Source organism: Alexandromys fortis, unplaced genomic scaffold (assembly GCF_014885135.2).
Source record: "Alexandromys fortis isolate MF-2015 unplaced genomic scaffold, M_Fortis_MF-2015_v1.1 scaffold_21, whole genome shotgun sequence".
NCBI lineage: Eukaryota > Metazoa > Chordata > Mammalia > Rodentia > Cricetidae > Alexandromys > Alexandromys fortis.
Genome location: NW_026067905.1, coordinates 15,980,738 through 15,997,548, shown reverse-complemented (window position 1 = coordinate 15,997,548; position 16,811 = coordinate 15,980,738). Strand labels below are relative to the sequence as shown.

Genomic DNA, 16,811 nt, shown 5'->3' with positions numbered 1-16,811 from the left:
TTTTCCTTCTGCCTAAAAACTGGGCTGCATGCAACTTCCCTGAGCAGATCCATTGCATTTTAACCAGCAAGGAGTTAGTTACAAGTTCTCACTATGTGACATGTTTGCCAAATCACTTATTTCCCTGTAACTGATGATTAGCTCTTCTTAATTCCGACCTCCTAGGCCCTTTGCTAAGCTACAGCAATAAAATATACCTTTATGGCAAACTTCAATGACAGTTGTGATACCCACCCACCAGTAACATGCAAATGAACGACCCTCTTTCTGCAAGACATCTATCTGCTCATCTTTAAACAAGATGAACAGTTAAACTAATCCATTTAGACTTTCAGGCATGAATTCATACAACTAATAAAAATCTAAAAGTCTAGTCAGGGTTAGAGATGTAGCTGAAGACTCAAGTAACTTAAGATAGTGAAGCACAAACTAGTCCTTTTCCAGTGTGAACCATTCCCCACCCCAAGTGCCTCATGAGAAACTGGCTATACGAGTGGGTTCAGATCTTACTCTAACCTATCCATAAAAACATCAACAAAAAGCTCAGTCAGTGATTGCTTCCTCTACCATAAAGACAGATGGCAGTAGCTGTGAGAAAGCAAAGAAGGAAGCATAGCTAAGACAGGAAGTATACATTTTTAATTCAACTGAAACCACAAAGGAAGCAGAAATTAACCAAGATAATTCAGCCATTCAATACTGAAGCAGGCAATATACTGTTAACATTATTATACCAAAAACTTCTAAGCCTCTAGTTTAAAAAAAAATTGCCATATTTGGTCAACCAGCCATGTTTGACCGATTTTCTGGAATTGAGGCTACTTCAAATCTTAGAAAGGCTCAGAGTGTGTTGGGAAGGGGTGAGGAAACAATAGACCAGGCACTGCCAGACTGTTCTAGAAAGAAGAGCCCACTCCACTTAATTATCTATTTCTCCTAATACTCTATCCTCCCTGCTCCTCTCACCAAGCTAAGATTATGCTTGCTACTTTATCTAGCCTCAGTCAAGATTTACCATAAGGTATTTTATCTTACAACAATAGAGAAATTGACAATCATTTTGCTGTTGCCTCGAAAAACAATCAATTCTTTGGCTGCTGCTTCATTTCTGGCTCCAAAGTTTCTAACATGGAATATGACATTAGAATGTCCTTTCAACAGAGGCATTTCAAGGAGCATTTATGGACCATTTCTGTAAAGGAGTCTAACACCAGAGAATCAACTCCAAGTTGATTTTCACTGAAACACCCACAGCATAGAAGAACATTTAAGACAAAGAACAAAGAAAACAAAGTAGGAAGGTATACAAAATAGAAATAGTACTTCTCACAATGGCAGCGGATGCTATTTGCTAACACTTCTTGACACCTTTTATAATAAGATTTGACTTGTTTGATTAGTACGGTCTACGGCTATGATTACTCCTCTTTCTCATATTTCAGAACTTCAATGTCTTCTCTGTCATGTATTTTAAAGCCTGCTTCCTTCATCCCCATTTCTCTGTGTGTCCTGGCTAGTTTGTCAACTTGGCACACATTAAAGTTGCCTGGGAAGAGGCCCTCAAGTGGGAAAGTGTCTCCATCAGATTGCCTGTAGGACAGTTGGGGGGCGGGGCATTTTCTGGAGCAATTGATGTGGGAGGGCTCAGCAAATTGGCGGTGATGACACTGCTATACAGATGGTCCTCATGGTATAAGAAAGCAGGCTGAGCAAGCCAGTAAACAGCACTCCTCTTCATCACTTCTTCCAAAGTTCCTGCCTTGATTTCCCTGAATGATGGCGGACTATAAAGTCTAAGATGAAATAAACCCTTTTCTCCCCAACCCACTTTTTCATCATGGCTTTTTATCACAGAAATAGAAACCCAAGTCAGTGCCTTTGGTCTATTAATTTCCACTCTTTCAAAAAAGTCATTCTTAATTTACAAAAATTAAGTCTTTTCAACACCCATTTGAGCAGGAGTCAGGCCAGCCTACTGCTGGGGACGAAAGGATAATGCTGAGAGAAATGCACAATCTTTTCTTGTTCACAGTACCATCTCTTTCCTCTACACAGGTTTTCTTTTCATCTCTGCTATTTCTTTAGCTTGAGATGAATTCAGTTCCCTTAATGCTAAGTTCACTCTTTCTTGTTCTTACCGAGACGTCTTACTTCATAATCTTATTTCTCACTCTTTGAAACAGCCACCTTTCCTACATTTCCATTACCCCACCATTTCAATGCTAGACACCCCAGCTCACTTACTCTAACAAATTAAAATTAAAATTCAGCTAAGTGGAAACAAATTTCCATTCTACACAAGGGAAAATCTGCAGCTATGCAGTCTAAAAACTGTTCACTCACGGTCTTCTCCCACTGACAAAGGCAGGCAACAAAACTCTTCCTAAAGTCAAGGTCAGAAGCTGCCTCCCCTAAGTTACTATAAAACAGCTGTTCTGAGGGCTGGAGAGATGGCTCAGCAGTTAAGAGCACTGGCTTTTTTTTCCAGAGGTCCCAGTTCAGATTCCTAGCATCCACACAGCTATTCACAACCATCTGTAACCCCAGTTCCAAAGAATCTGACACCCTCTTCTGGGCTTCACAGGCACTGCACATCAATGCAGGCAAAACACCCATATATATAAAATAAAAATAAATCTACTAAATTGGAAAAAAAACACTTTTATTTTCAAAGGAACTCAACATAATACTTCCTTGGAGATACCCTCCAGTCTCCCCTTAGTAGTCTTTTTCTTTTCTTTTTTTCCTTCAACACAGGGAGGGTTTCTCTGTGTAACAGCCTTAGCTGTCCTGGAACTAGCTTTGTAGATCGGGCTACCCTTGAATTCACAGAGACCCACCTGCCTCTATTTCCTGAGTGCTAGGATTAAAGGCACGTGCCACCACCACCCAGACCCTCAGCAGTCTTTAAATGAAATTCAGAGGGTAACTGAAGCTAATACAAATCTTTATTACTGGCTAGCTTCCTCCTATGTGTACTGCTAAGTATCAGACTTGTAACTTGTCTTTACGTAGGACAGATCCACAAAAGTAAAACTGGCTCTGAGAAATCGGAAGGGATTCTAGAGCCCAGGCCGCCCTCTTTTTGTCTGGCAATTGCAGCTGGAAATGTATCAGTCATTTAAACTCTGTTCATTCTGTTTTCTCTATTCTCGAGCTAAATTCACACCGAGCTGTCACTGGTTCCATACCTAAAGATAATCCTTCCCTCCATGCTGATTTATAAAATAGAAGAAACATAACTACAGAAGCTTCTCAAAGTCAGCTTTCTTTGCATTAAAAGTATCAGCATTTTCCCAATCTATCTGCCGTCACACCCTCTGATTGCCAAGACCTTATTTTAATCCTTAAACATGCACTATTTTATGACACAGTAATTTTCCCAAAGCATAGCTATGAACATATAGATTGCCTCTAAACAAGTCATCTCAGATTTCTTTCTTTGAGACCCGGGTTCACTAAACGCAGGTGGCCTTGACCTTGCCAAATCGTGGATGACCTTGAACTTTTGACCGCCCTACTTAAAGAATGCCAGGATCCCAGACTGGCTACCTCACACCCAGTTTTACGTAGTGCCCGTTAACTGAGTATTCAACAAATGAAGCTTTATCCCAAACCCCTCATCACAAATTTTCTAATGTTTACCCATTTTATCTATAAAGTAAAGATCATAAAATTCAAGGCCCTTTTAGGTTACAGAATAGGTTTTCCTTAACTACTGTGTTTATATAAAATTCATGGTCTTATTTTATTTTTCTTTCTAGTACTTCAAAGGATCCGTTAGTGTTCTTATCTGTTCATGTTTACTGATTTTCTATCAAGATAAATTTGTCCATGTTCACCAGTGGAACCTCAGCTCCCACACTGTAGAAAGCCACCAATACATACTTGGGGAAAGAATGAGCACAGACAAACAGCACAGAAAGCTGGCCTGAAGCTGAAGAAGAGCATGGGAACGTTTTCACACACCAGATATATGATCCTCAATATCTAAACTCCTGTGGACTCACTTCTGGGCCTTAGAGTTTAAGTGCTCTTTTCTTTTAAAGCCCAGCAAACTCATAAGCTCTGTAAGAGGGTGGAGTTCTTACTTTCTATTCTTAGCAGTTGGTACAATGCCTTCCATACAGGTGATCAACCAAACAACTGATGAATCATAAGCATACAAATGAGCAAATGAACAAAGGAAGCCTTTCCTGATGCCCCCAGTTGCTCGGGTCATCTCCTGCCTTGGGACTCATCAACATGGCACCCTTTGTAGTGATGACTACACCAGTCTGTGCTGTGCACTTACTTGCCTCCTGGATATTAGGCTGCAAATTCCTTCAGATTAACAACTGCCCTGGTAGTTTCTATTTCTGACTACAGAACCTATAGCCATAATTTAAAGTTTCCTTAATACAATAAGTAACAAGGGTGCAGAGAAGAAAAAAGGATGTCAACTTACAGTATCAGGCATACATGCTGTGCTAACTCTGGAATTCATGCATCAAAGCTTCATGGGTGCCACTCTCTCCAGTATAAATGAATAACTACTTTCAAGGACAGAACAGTCACCTCGTGTATCACCTAACAACATACCTTCTCTTGCAATATAAGTATATGTGGGTCCACCCTCACACATCGATCTTTCACTTCGCTAATCTCTAAACAGTTAAATTAAGTTCATCGCTCAGTTATCTACCCATTCGACTCCCTTCTCCACAAGGTATGAAATCACTCTTTAAAAAGCATCTTCCCATATGACATGCCTTTTTAAAAGTTGTTCCTGAAAGACCAGTTTTTAGGTTCCTAAGTCTTCACAAGTCCGCAATTAACCTTATTTCCCTGTGCCATCAAGGCTTCATTTTCCCCTCTTGCTTCCTCCAAGCTTTTACTCAGAATCCATGAAACCATTCTGACTGTGTAACAGCTGCTGTCTTTCCATTCAAAATGTTCTCGACGTCAGGTAGTGTCAATGCATGTGTGCCTTCTGTAAGCGTGCATCAATCAATCCCTCACCCCAGACACCGACAGACAGGCACACCAACACCCATGCGTCACTCTATCTCCAACATACAAGTTCCCTACATCGCACTTAATGATGCACACAGAATGGTATCTTCCAACTACAGTTTCTTCTGAGAACATAACCTTGTTCATAGCACCTCCCTCTTCCCTCATTTCCCCCATCCATTCTCTCCTTTTCGGGTTCCCCCTACCCCTCCACCTAACCACAGAAGGCATTATTTCTCGTACTCCCAGCCCACGAGAAAAAGAACAAGCTCCGGTTCCCTGCAGTTCCTCCCCTTCCTCTAATTTGCCCTCCAGTTCGTGCCCTCCCAACCCCCCAGGTGCGCTGACTTCCAGCCTCTACTCTCGGCACGCAACGCTCCAGCCCACACTCCACGCTTCCCCTGGTGTGGGGAGCAGACCCCTCCACACCCACCTCCAGTCCGGGTTGCTGCCCGCTCCCGGGGTGCCTCTCCCCGCCCTGGCCCGCAGGCTGGGACCACAGGCGCGCGCACACACGTTCTCTTTCACGCTTCCCCAACCTCCCTCCGCTCACCGCCCGGCTTCGCGGAACCTCAGCTCGGCGGCCCGGGGATCAGGCAGCCCTGTGTGTGCCCGCCCCCTCCCGGAGCTGCCCGCGCCCCCAGGCCCGGGGACAGGAGGACGCTGCAACTCCCCCACCACCTCGGAGTCCGCTGTGCCTGGCCCCCAAGCCTCCTCCCGTCCCCACAACGCCTCGGCCGGGCTTCGGCACTCACCGGAGATACTGCGCGCTCTGCAGGCTCATCCTCCGCCGCCGCGTCTCTCCGCGAAGCCTCCGTGGGTCTCTCAGGCTCCTCGGAGCGGCCCCGCAGCCCCGCGGGTGCTGGCGGCCGCCGCCATCTTCCTCTCCTCCGACTCCTCCTCGCTCGGCGCGGGGTGGGGGGGGGGAGAGTGAGTGAGGCGAGGGGGAGGGAGTAGGGAAAGCTGCTCTAGCTGCGGCTCCGGCCTGTGGGACACAGGGACGCTCGGCTCGGGAGGGGGAAGAGGAGGGAGAAGGGAAGGGGGCGGGGGAAGAGGAGGGAAAACCAGAGGAAGGAAGTCGGATTCGCTCTCGCGAGACTTTAGCAGTGCCGGTCCCTCGGGGTGATTTCCGCTTCTCTATACCGCTCCCTTTTGGGGTCAGCAAGTTGTGCGGCGCCTGCGCGCCCGCTGAGGGGGTTGGTGGCGGCGCTCGGCGGCTTCCTAATGGTCCGCGCCTCTCCCCCCGTGCGAGGGGGCCACCCCACGCTCCCCGCGAACATCGAGCCCGAATCCGCCGGGAGTCACACTCAAAGCCTTCCTCCCCCTCAGCCCGCCCACTTCTCGCTTCCTTTTTTCCCACTCCTCCACTTTTCCCCACCGGAAACGCCACCCCTTCCTCCTACAGTTCCGCCCGCCAATTCCTCGACTCTTGTCTTCCCTCGCGCGCCCAAGACTGACGCAAAAGGCCTCCCTCTCCTCAGCTGCCCCTCCCCGTGCACGCTGGGAGAGTGGGGGGGGGGGAGGATAGGGCGGAGCCCAGGGAGAAATAGAAAGGAGACCAATCGCTTTGGGCTGGCCGCTGCCATGGAAACTGGAGGCTGTGGTTGTATTGTCATAGTAACCGTTGTGTGTAGACAGGGTGACCCTCCCCTAGAGGAACGGGTTCCCGGGAAACCGCCCAGGATTCCCCGCTTGGATTCCCTGCCCTCTAAAGGTTGGGAATCGAGATAGTCACCAGACAGTGAAATCCATTTCCTCCTCCCTCACCCCCCCTGCCCCCCCCCGCTCAGCAAAAATTGCGGGGATACCCCTTCCGAGGCTTTTGCCAAGGGCATTTCCACCCTTCCGCGGGTGGAATCCACCTCCATGGTTTCCTCTTAGAGCCCGGTGCGGAGACGGCCGAGCCTGAGAAGAAAACCCGGGGTCTGAAGGTGGCGGGTGATGGGTTGGAGCGGGAAAGCCACGGTGATACTGCAGCGCCAGGCTGCGGGGACCTGGAAGGAGTTTCCCCCACAACTGCCTGAAGCTGGCAGGCGGGATTCCTCCCTCCCCCATCCCCTGACGGGGGTCCCTAAGGGAGGAGAACTGCACACTGCAACCGTGATGCCGCTCCGGCAGGCAGTCGGGAGTGTTCGACTTTTCCCAATGGGTCTAGTTGCTACTCCATGACCTGCAAGCCCTCCCGGCAGAGGCTGCTGAGAGCTGAGGTGATCGGGAAGGTTGACTATTGCCATCCCTTCCAGAGGCACCCAGTGGGATCACGCTTCATCATCGAAGACTCATCTCCAAAATTGTCCCTCCTCAAAAGTCCGCAATGTTTTCGAACTTGCCACTTTTTTAATTAGGAAAAAAATTGTATGAAAAGAAGTACCTGGATTTATCAGCATGAAGAAGTCTACGAAAATAATTTTCCATTTTGAGAAAAAAATTTTCGCGTATATTTATTTTTGTGTCACGTTTAGGGGTAAAACAATGACTCCCAATGACATAGAGTCTATCACGGAGGAAGTCATTCTGATGGAGTGAAGTAATTATTGGCATTTTACAGATTTTATTTTCAATTCATATTGAAATGTTATGTAAGCAGCTATCCCAAAATGATTTAGAGTTATGTAAGGTCATAAAATCTCCCAGGAATACGGTCTTCACTATATAGTTCAAAACAGTATTTCAATGGGATCTTGGTTTTGGTTTGGGTCCCTGATTTCGTCTGGTTTTTCATGCTACCTAAACAAACGCTTTCCAGATTCTTCCCTGAATCCAGTGCCTATTAGAAACTAGGACGGTGTTTATTTGGAACATGTTTGAGTTCTCAGGAAACGAAAGTACAGCCCACTTGGAAATAAATCTCAAGGACAGATTGTCATTAACGAAATAGAAAGTGAACTATGCCCCCCTCATGCTGTAATCAAGCGCCAAGTGTGATGCGCTGTGGCGCTGTGACGTGCGGTGATCGCAGAAGTACAATGGGCCCAATCTTCCACCAGCACCAACGCGCCGCCCACTCACGGGAAAGAGAGCCACCTAGTGAGAGACTGTTCACATCTCCGGTGCGTAGAATTCTACTTTTCTTAACTCTGAGTGTCAACGAATGGAAGTTACTATTATATACACTCAAATAGTCAATTTTTTTTAAAGTTAGTATACAGAGTGATGGGGTCCATTATGGCATTTTTTACGAATATGCCGTATTTTTATTCACCCCCACCCCACTGAGTTTCTCCACATTCCTTTCCTCTCTCTCTTACTGATGCCCTCCCCCACGTAGTCCTCCTTTCTGCCTTCCTTGTGGTTTGAATTCCATCCTCTCCCCCGACTTCCCTCCCTCAAGACCTTTCTTCCCCTCTCATGGTCCTCTTTGAACTTCCATGACACATACACAATTTAAATCTAGATGCTGTGTATGATAGAAAATGTAGTGTTTTCCTTTTATAGTCTTATTTTCTTTAATGTTTGATCCCCAGTTCCTTGCCTTTTCCAAAAAAAATTTTAATACAGTAATTTCATTTTTATGGCTGAAAAATCCATTGTGTAGATATGTAACAATTTTTTCATCTGGTGGTGAATATATAAGATGGTTCCATTTTTTTTTTTTTTTAGCTGTAGGGAATAGTGCAGCCATAAACATGGATGTGCCAGTATCACTGTGGTATATTGACTTAGAGTCCTTAGGGTCTATACCCACGAGTGGTAGAGCTATCACATGGCAGTTCTATTTTTAGCTTCTTGGGGGACTTCCACAGAAGCTGGCCCAGCTTACATTACCACTATTGTTTATAAGAATTCCTTTCCCTGCCACATCCTCACCAGCATCTGTGGTGATTGGTTTTCTTAATGACAACCATTCTTAACGGTGAGATAGAATCTCAAGGCAGTTTTAATTTGCATTTCCCTGATGGCTGAAAATGTTGAAATTCTCTCAAATATTTATATTTCTTATTTTGAAAACCTTTATTCTCTTGGCCCATTTACTAAAGATTTGTGCTTTGGTATTTACCTTTTGTATTTCTTTAAATCATTTAGATTGGGGGTTCTCAACCTATGGGTCACACCCCTCTGGGAGTAAACGACCCTTTCACAGGGTTCACATATCAGGTAGTCTGCATACCAGATATTTACATTACAATTCACAACAGTATCAGACTTGCAGTTAAGAAGCAGCAATGACATAATTTTATGGTTGGGGTCACAACATGGGGAACTATATTAAAGGCTGCAGCATTAGGAAGGTTGAGAACCGGTGCTAGATACTGATCCCTTTTGTGTGTAGTTAGCAAAGCTTTCCCCATCTGCAGGCAGTCTCTTCACTCTAGTGGCTATTTGCTTTGCTATTGAGAAGCCTTTTAAATTTCATATAATCCCATTTGTTAACCCTTGGGATTATACCTTTTGTCATAAGAGCCCTTTTCATAAGTCCCTCGTCCATGCCTTTGCTTCAGGTGTTTTCCATGTTTTCCTCCAGTTGTTTTAGGTCTTAGAATGCATTAGGTCCTTTTTTTTTTTTTTTTGCACAGTAGAGAAGTACATTTCTAGTTTCATTCTTCTATAGACGGTTCCAGCATAATTGCTTGCTTGCTTGTGCTCAACTCTTTTTTTTCCACTCTTACATAGTTCAGTAACCCCTACCTAGAGAACAGTGCTGTCCGCGATGGACTGGGTCTTCCCACAAGAGTTAATGTAGTTAAGAGGTCACCTACAGACCAGCTCTCTTCCCAGGTGACTGTATAGGTTGTGTCAGATTGACAGTTAAAGCGCTCATCAACTGTAATATTAAACTCAACACGTAAGAGTAAACTCTTTCCACAGTAGTGTGAGTTTGATAGTTTTGTTGCTGTGTAGGTTTGCTTGTAGATCCCTTATTCTGTTCCATTGGCTTATAATTTTTTTTTCTGCCAGCACCACGTAATTTTTCTCACTATGGCTCTTTGGTGTAATCCGAGGATCAAGTGCTGTGATACCTCCAGCGTTACTCTTTCTGCTCAGAGCTGGTTTTACTATTTGAGGTCCTTTGTGCGTCCATATGCACTTTAAAATTGCTGTTGTTGTGGTGGTGTTTTGTGAAGAGAGTCATTGGAATTTATTGGGATTGTGTTGACTCTGTAGATTGCTTTTAGTAATATGTCCATTTTCACACTCTTAATTCGGTCAAGCCACAATCAGGGGAGGTTTTCTTTAGTGTCTCAAAGTTTTCTTTGTCGAGGTCTTGCAGTTCCTGAGTTGAGTTTTTCCAAGGTATTTTTTAAAGCTATTGTGAATGTAATTTTTATAAGTACGTTCATTATAAGTAGTACTGATGATTGTATGAAGATTTTGTACCCTAATATTTTGCTGAAAATGGGGGCCTAAGAGTTTTCTGGTGGAATCTTTAGGGCCTTTTAAGTATGGCATCATGCCATCTGCAAGTAGAGATCCTTTGATTTTTCCTTTTCTATTTATTCATAACTTTTCATCTTTCTCTTGTCTTATTGCTCTATCTATATTTTCAAGACTATGCTAAATATTCTGTTTATTTCCTGAAATGTAGTAGTTAGATACTTTCAAGATTTTAACAAAAATGCAATCTCATACCAAGTAAAATAATCATCATAACAACCTTTTAATATCCGGGGCTTGTGTCTCCAGTAAATAATAAGCATGTCATATACTTCTGATGCTAACTCTATGAAAATGTTCATATCTTCTCATTTTGGAAACAGAAAATGAGATAAGAAAGATGAATTCTTTATTACTGCTGGCTGATATTTTCAATAAACATTTACTGAGCATTATTATATTGCAGGAACTGTCCAGGTTACCATGGATACCACAGTGAAAAAGGATGATACTTGTCTTAGAATAACTCACCTTCTGGTAGAGACACTGCAGTACATGAAGTGAGAAGAATGTAAATGCTGGAGGTGGCCATTGAGATAAGAACAAAACGGAAACGGATGCGGTCAGAAACAAACTCTGTATTTATATCAGCTTTCCTAAGGCTTTTATAATGATCTTCGGTACCATTTACAATATACCTATTAAGTAGATAGAAATAATGGTAATATTTATGTCTCACAGAATATAAAACATTGATTCTATCTTTAAAATTATCTTTAAAAATCAATAAAATTGAAAGGAAGATCATTACAAATCTGAAGCCAGCCTGGTTGCCTTAGATAGATCTTTCTATTGCTGGAATGAAACACCATGACCACGTTGAAAAGAGAAAGGTTTATTTGGCTTACACTTCCACATCATAGTCCACCACTGAACAAAGTCAGGACTGGAACCTAGAGGCAGGAGCTGATGCAGAGGCCACGGAGGGGAGCTGCTTCCTGGCTTGCTCACATGGCTTGCTCAGCCTGCTCCCTTATAGCACCTGGGACCTCCAGTCCAGGGATAGCACCACCAAAAATAGGCTAGACCCTTCCCCATCAATCGCTAATTAACAAAATGTCTTAAACCTGGATCTTTTGGAGGCTTTTTCTCAATTGAAATTCCTTCCTTTCAGATAACTAACTTGTGTCATATTGACATAAAACTAGAGAGCACATTATCTACATGAGTTCCAGGGAAGGCAGGGCTATATACGGGGACCCGGTCTAAAAAATTATACAAATGAACAACAGAAACAAAAATCAGCAGATTCAGAAAAAAACACTACTTTGAATTTACATATTGATAACGTGCACTTTTTCTTTTCTTCCTACTGTTTTAATCAATAGCCTACTGTTTTAATCAATGATCATCATTCTCAAAGAATCAGAGAATTATAGAACAATTCTGCAGAATTTTTGCCTAGACCCCTAGTAGATATAAATTACATTAAACTAAATAAAAGTTTAAGAGCAGCTGCCTCATTCCATTAACCCTACCTGATCTTAAAGCGATTCGATTCCATTTGTCTTTTGGCCAAGTGATCTCTTGGAAAATTCATAAGCTAACAGACCTAAATGTGCCTATGGCTCTGCTGTCTCAGTGTCTGAACTTCATTTTGCTGAAGACATTGCCCATTACAGGTTTCCTGTAAGTTTTCATGATGATACGTGTGATTTTCTGAGTGTCTAATATACAATACCGGCCCTTAAGAAATGTTCATTTTCATATATCAAGATAATATGAGTAACTTAGAGACATTGCAACATAAAAATTACTTGTAATTTAAAAACACTGCCCTAGTTTTTGTCTGTAATAATCAGAGAGCTGAGTACACTGTCAAATCTATTGTTATCCAATGCTAGAATATAGATTTTTGTTACCCATGTTTCTGATTGCTGAAAAGAACATGGCGCCAAGGCACTGCGAGTCCCTCTTTAGATATTTGAAACCTCAAAAACCTTTATTACTACCAAACAGTCGAGTGCCGTTTACCCACATGCACAGAGAAGTGACTTTTCCACCAAACACTAAGAACTTAAGAAGCTACCCTTAGTATTCCTGTCTCATAGGAAAAATCCAGAGCTTCCATAACCCAACAATTAATACATAGCAAGCCTCCTCCCTGTTTTTAATAATAGACATCACACACATTGCATGAGACTTTAACAAGTACTAATGTATTCAAATATTTGGCCTACATATTCTGCATGCTTCCAAATCATATACACACAATTGGGCACCGATATATGCGTTTTTACTTTGATGAGTTGAGTTTACCAATTGCACATCCACCTTTACAATACGCAGGAAGCTGTCTGGCATTGCTGAGAGCTGATTCAGTCAAATAAGTGACTCATGCTCTTCACATAGTGAGTCGGAGACAAGCTGACATTTAAACTCAGGCCTGCTTAGATCAGGATCAGCAGCCTTCCTCATCATTCATTCCCTGTAGTCATTTAGCCTGAAAAAGAGTTGCAAAGCTTTATAGTCCAAAGTCCAGGTTGAAATCCTTTGGATTTGGAGTCTGGGGAGATGACTCAGTGGATAAAGCATTGCCTGGACAAGTATGAGGGCCAGAGTTTGGATCCCTGGCACTAATAATAATAATAATAATTGCTTTCTAGAAGCTGGGCAGGCGTCAAACTCTGTCCTCCACACATGTGCACAGACACATGCATACACAAGCACCTGCACATGTCCATTATTCTAGTGTTTGCTGGAGAAAACTTTAATTTCCAAGAATTTTTCATGAGTACCAATAAGCAAATACCTCTAAGAAATTACCATACTAGAACATCTACCACTTTAAAGTATAAAACAGAACCGGGCATGGTGGCAAATGACTTTAATTCCAGCTTTGGGAAGCAGTGGCCGGCAGATCTCTGCAAGTTCAAGATGCCAGCCTGGTCTACATGGTGAGCTCCAGAGCAGCAGGGCTATAGAGATAGACCCTGGCTCCAAAAGTGTGGAGACAGCATGAAGAAAACTAAATAGATAAATGCTCATGGAGAAGGCGGGAAAGTATTAGATAGAGCAAAAACTTAGCCTCTCATACCCTATTGGCAGAGAGCCTTAGGGCTCATGAAACACTTCAGCATACAAAGTACAAGAAGGCTTCTAAAGGCATCTTCTGATACCAAGCCTGAAAAGAATTCGTTTCTAGTCAATGTCTGTGGTACTACCAAAACTTTTGCTTTCCCTTCCGTCATCTAACTAACCATAAGAACAGAACCAATATTTTCTATTTTCTTAGTGTAAGGTAGCTACTATTCCCAACACAAAGACTATTATACTGGCGCTCATTGTCATACATTTGTTCTTTAAAATCATGGGGAAGCATGCGTAGATGCACACGTACAGACATGCGACTTTCTCCTCTTCCTGTCATCAGTACCTCAGCATTTCCATTTGTGTTAAAATGTGCTAAAAATCACTTTGAAACATAACCAAGGCTATGTACCCAAGCACTCTCCTACTTGTCCTGTTTCCCCAGAGTCTTGCTCAGAAAACTTCCAGGTATAGAAACTTGGATAGGTTGTCCCATACTTGTGAAAGATTCTCAGTGTCATTGGAATAAGACATGAGCTCATTCCAAAACACATTGTCTCCATATGAAGCGTTTAAAGAACATTTTTCTTTTGCATGGCTTAACATCTCCATTGGCTTTCTTTTCGTTTCCCTTACAGCAAGGTTTCCAGTCTTTAGATGACCTCTGTTCTTGTCCTTTTCTCTAACTCCCCTACCTCCTCATTCTTGAAGCAGAATTATGGGGGACATTGGCAAACAAGGAAACCCAAAGTGGGCTCTCTGAGATGGCTGCTTCTTGCCCCCAGAAGACTCTGTGGGGAGAAAGAAGAGGAAGGCACAGGAGTAGCTTTCCAGGACCAATAGTGGGAAAGGAGGGTCCCTGGGGTTCTGTAAGATACCTAAGCCAGCATCTGTTTAATAGATTTCAGCTGTAGGCTTCCCCAATCCTGAATGTATAAAGTTGTTTCTTTTTCTTTTCTCTATTGTGTGCTCTTCTGTCTTTCTTGGTCTCCAATTCTTTGTTAGCACCAAGGAAGGAACTCCCGTCCTCTAGACAATCTCAGTACAATCTGATCCTGACCACATTTGTTATCATGACCTTGACCTCTTAGATCCTTTGAAAAGATAAGAGATCTTTTCACCTCAGAGTCTTTGACACAAATTATGTCTTCTATTTCGATACCATTTCTCTTCAGACTTCTTTTCTTACACAGCAAACCTCAAGCTGAACTCTCTTAGAGGAGCCTTAACTGCCTCCCACCCCCCAGCATCAAGGAAGCAGCTACACTATTTATTGTAGGTCCCTGCAGAGCTCTGCCCTTCTACATGCCAGTCAGGTTGGCACTCTGTGTCCAGGTTGGTCACCTTGGGCTGTAGCGCCATAGCACTAGATACTGTTCCTCTGTACTGACTGCCGTCATTCTTCTGGCACAGTGACTGGTGTACCCATGTTCAACAAGCGCCGCTTAAGTCAGTTAACTTAAAAGATGTTGTAGAAATTTGAGCCATGACTTTTAAGTACATGCTTAAATGTCCTCATCACTTTACTGGGTATGTTTCTAGAGGAAATCCCTAAACAATTAGAAAAGAACTCTACTGGGTCCTCAATCCTTGTGGGTAATCGAAACCCACTCTTACACTTAACAAAGTGAAAATTTTAATTAAATGAAATTTACTTAGGCAGCGAGTAAAGAGAACTCATTTAAAATTCAGGTTACTTCACAGCAAAATTCCATCATTCTGTATAGACAAAAAGCATTGAAATTTTGATTTTTAAATTTAACTTTATTTCTAATTTGGAATTGTCCAAACAGTTCATTAAATAGCAGGAAAAAGATGCACACTTTCTTCTAGAAAACAAGAGGAAAGGCCATCAGCTAGTGAGGAAATAGTGCAGGAAATTGAGGGTTGAGATGTAAAGAACTGTAGCGGCGGGGGCTCTAGTATGTAATCCCAGTACTGCACTGAAGTAGGAGGGCCACCATATGTTCCAAGCCAGCCTGGACCAGGACCATATCTCAATAAAAATGAAACAAAAAACAAATAAAGAAATCAAAATAAAGGACCAACAAAATAGTTCAGTGGCTTAAAGCAGCTGCCACACTAGCCTGATGGCTTGAGTTTAATTCCTGCAGCCTACATAAAGAGAGAAAGAGAAAACCAGTTCTGCAAAGTTTTCTCTGGCCTCCTGTTCACCCACACACATTATGCATTCACATACACAGCAGTAATGTTTCAATAATATATTTATTCACAAAGAAAGTTACATCAGGGCCTAGGATAAAAAGTTCAAGAATCTCTGATTTTCACCAGGAAAATGTTAATAACTTGTAGCATTGTTATTTTTCTCCTGTAACGGGATAGAATTAATAAATTGATGTAAGATTCTTGAAAAATCACTTCAGATTTTAAAGCAAATGGGATAATTAAATTTCTGGAGGCAAACTGTCCAATCACAGTGACCGACATATGTAATATCGGAACATCACCAGAACTTGATAGAAGCTCAACAGATGCTGCTACTTTCAGTGTGTACACAGAATGTAGAAGAGCTGACATACTCTTGTTTTTACAAAGAACAAACAGGAAACAATGTAGAACTGTACTCAAGGAGGAGATCAGTTGTGTCATATCGCCAAGGATAAACTGCCAAGACAGAAACCAGCTTTCATCTACCGATAGGGGATGTCTCAGTTCATTAGTTGTTTGTGTGATGAGATGAGAGGAAGAGCTGTCTGAAAGCTAAAGAGCACAAGAAAACTTGACCGGAGCTAACCCAGCTGGCCCTGGTTAGCGCATGCATCCCAGCTCTCCCACCGCCTTCTTCATTCCCTCTAGTGTGCTCTCTGAACTTGTGGTTGAGGTGTTTCTGTCATGATCTTCCAAGTCACCCAATTCTTTGATCAATAAGACACATGTAACACAAATAATAAAAACCCAGGCAGAAATTGGGATTCAACCCGAAAACCAGAAAATCAAATCAGCCAAGCCTCTAGAAAAGTCTTACCTAAAAGTAAATTAGGTACTTTGAACTCACCAAGATAGGATAGATATGGAGTATTTTCTCTGAATTTGTCAAATGCAAACGGACTAAGCATTGTTGATGTATTTATTGCTTGTATATATTGTATATAGTCATTGTACTTATTGTATATATTTTTCTTATATTATTTATAGCCTTTTTTATTTTAGACAAAATAGCGGAAACGTAGTGGTATATTGTCTGTATTTTATAAATAAATCTTGCTGGAAGACCAGAGGCAAAGCTATTTCCACTAGAGGTCAGGCAATAGTGACACTTTTAATCCCAGGATTTGGAAGACAGAGTCAGATGGATCTCTGTGAGTTCAAGCCCCTCCTAGGCTACACAAGATCAATGCAGAAACAAATCCATGTAGTGGCGGCTCACACCTTTAATCCTAGCTCTAGGGAAT

At 42.6% G+C, this 16,811-nt stretch overlaps 1 protein-coding gene across 5 annotated transcripts in view; it reads right to left on the bottom strand.

The window, feature by feature from the left end:
• Smg7 (SMG7 nonsense mediated mRNA decay factor) overlaps nt 1–6,324 on the bottom strand; it is a 63,567-nt gene extending 57,243 nt beyond the window's left edge. The window contains exon 1 of one of the 5 annotated variants that reach the window (XM_050135346.1): nt 5,751–6,324. Coding sequence is in view for 1 of the 5 variants with exons in the window: in XM_050135347.1 (XP_049991304.1) it covers nt 5,751–5,779 (29 nt within the window). In the remaining 4 variants the exon portion in view is untranslated. The remainder of the gene's footprint in view (nt 1–5,750) is intronic. The other 4 variants (XM_050135345.1, XM_050135347.1, XM_050135348.1 and 1 more) reach the window with 4 other exon arrangements.
• Nucleotides 6,325–16,811: the final 10,487 nt, after the last annotated feature.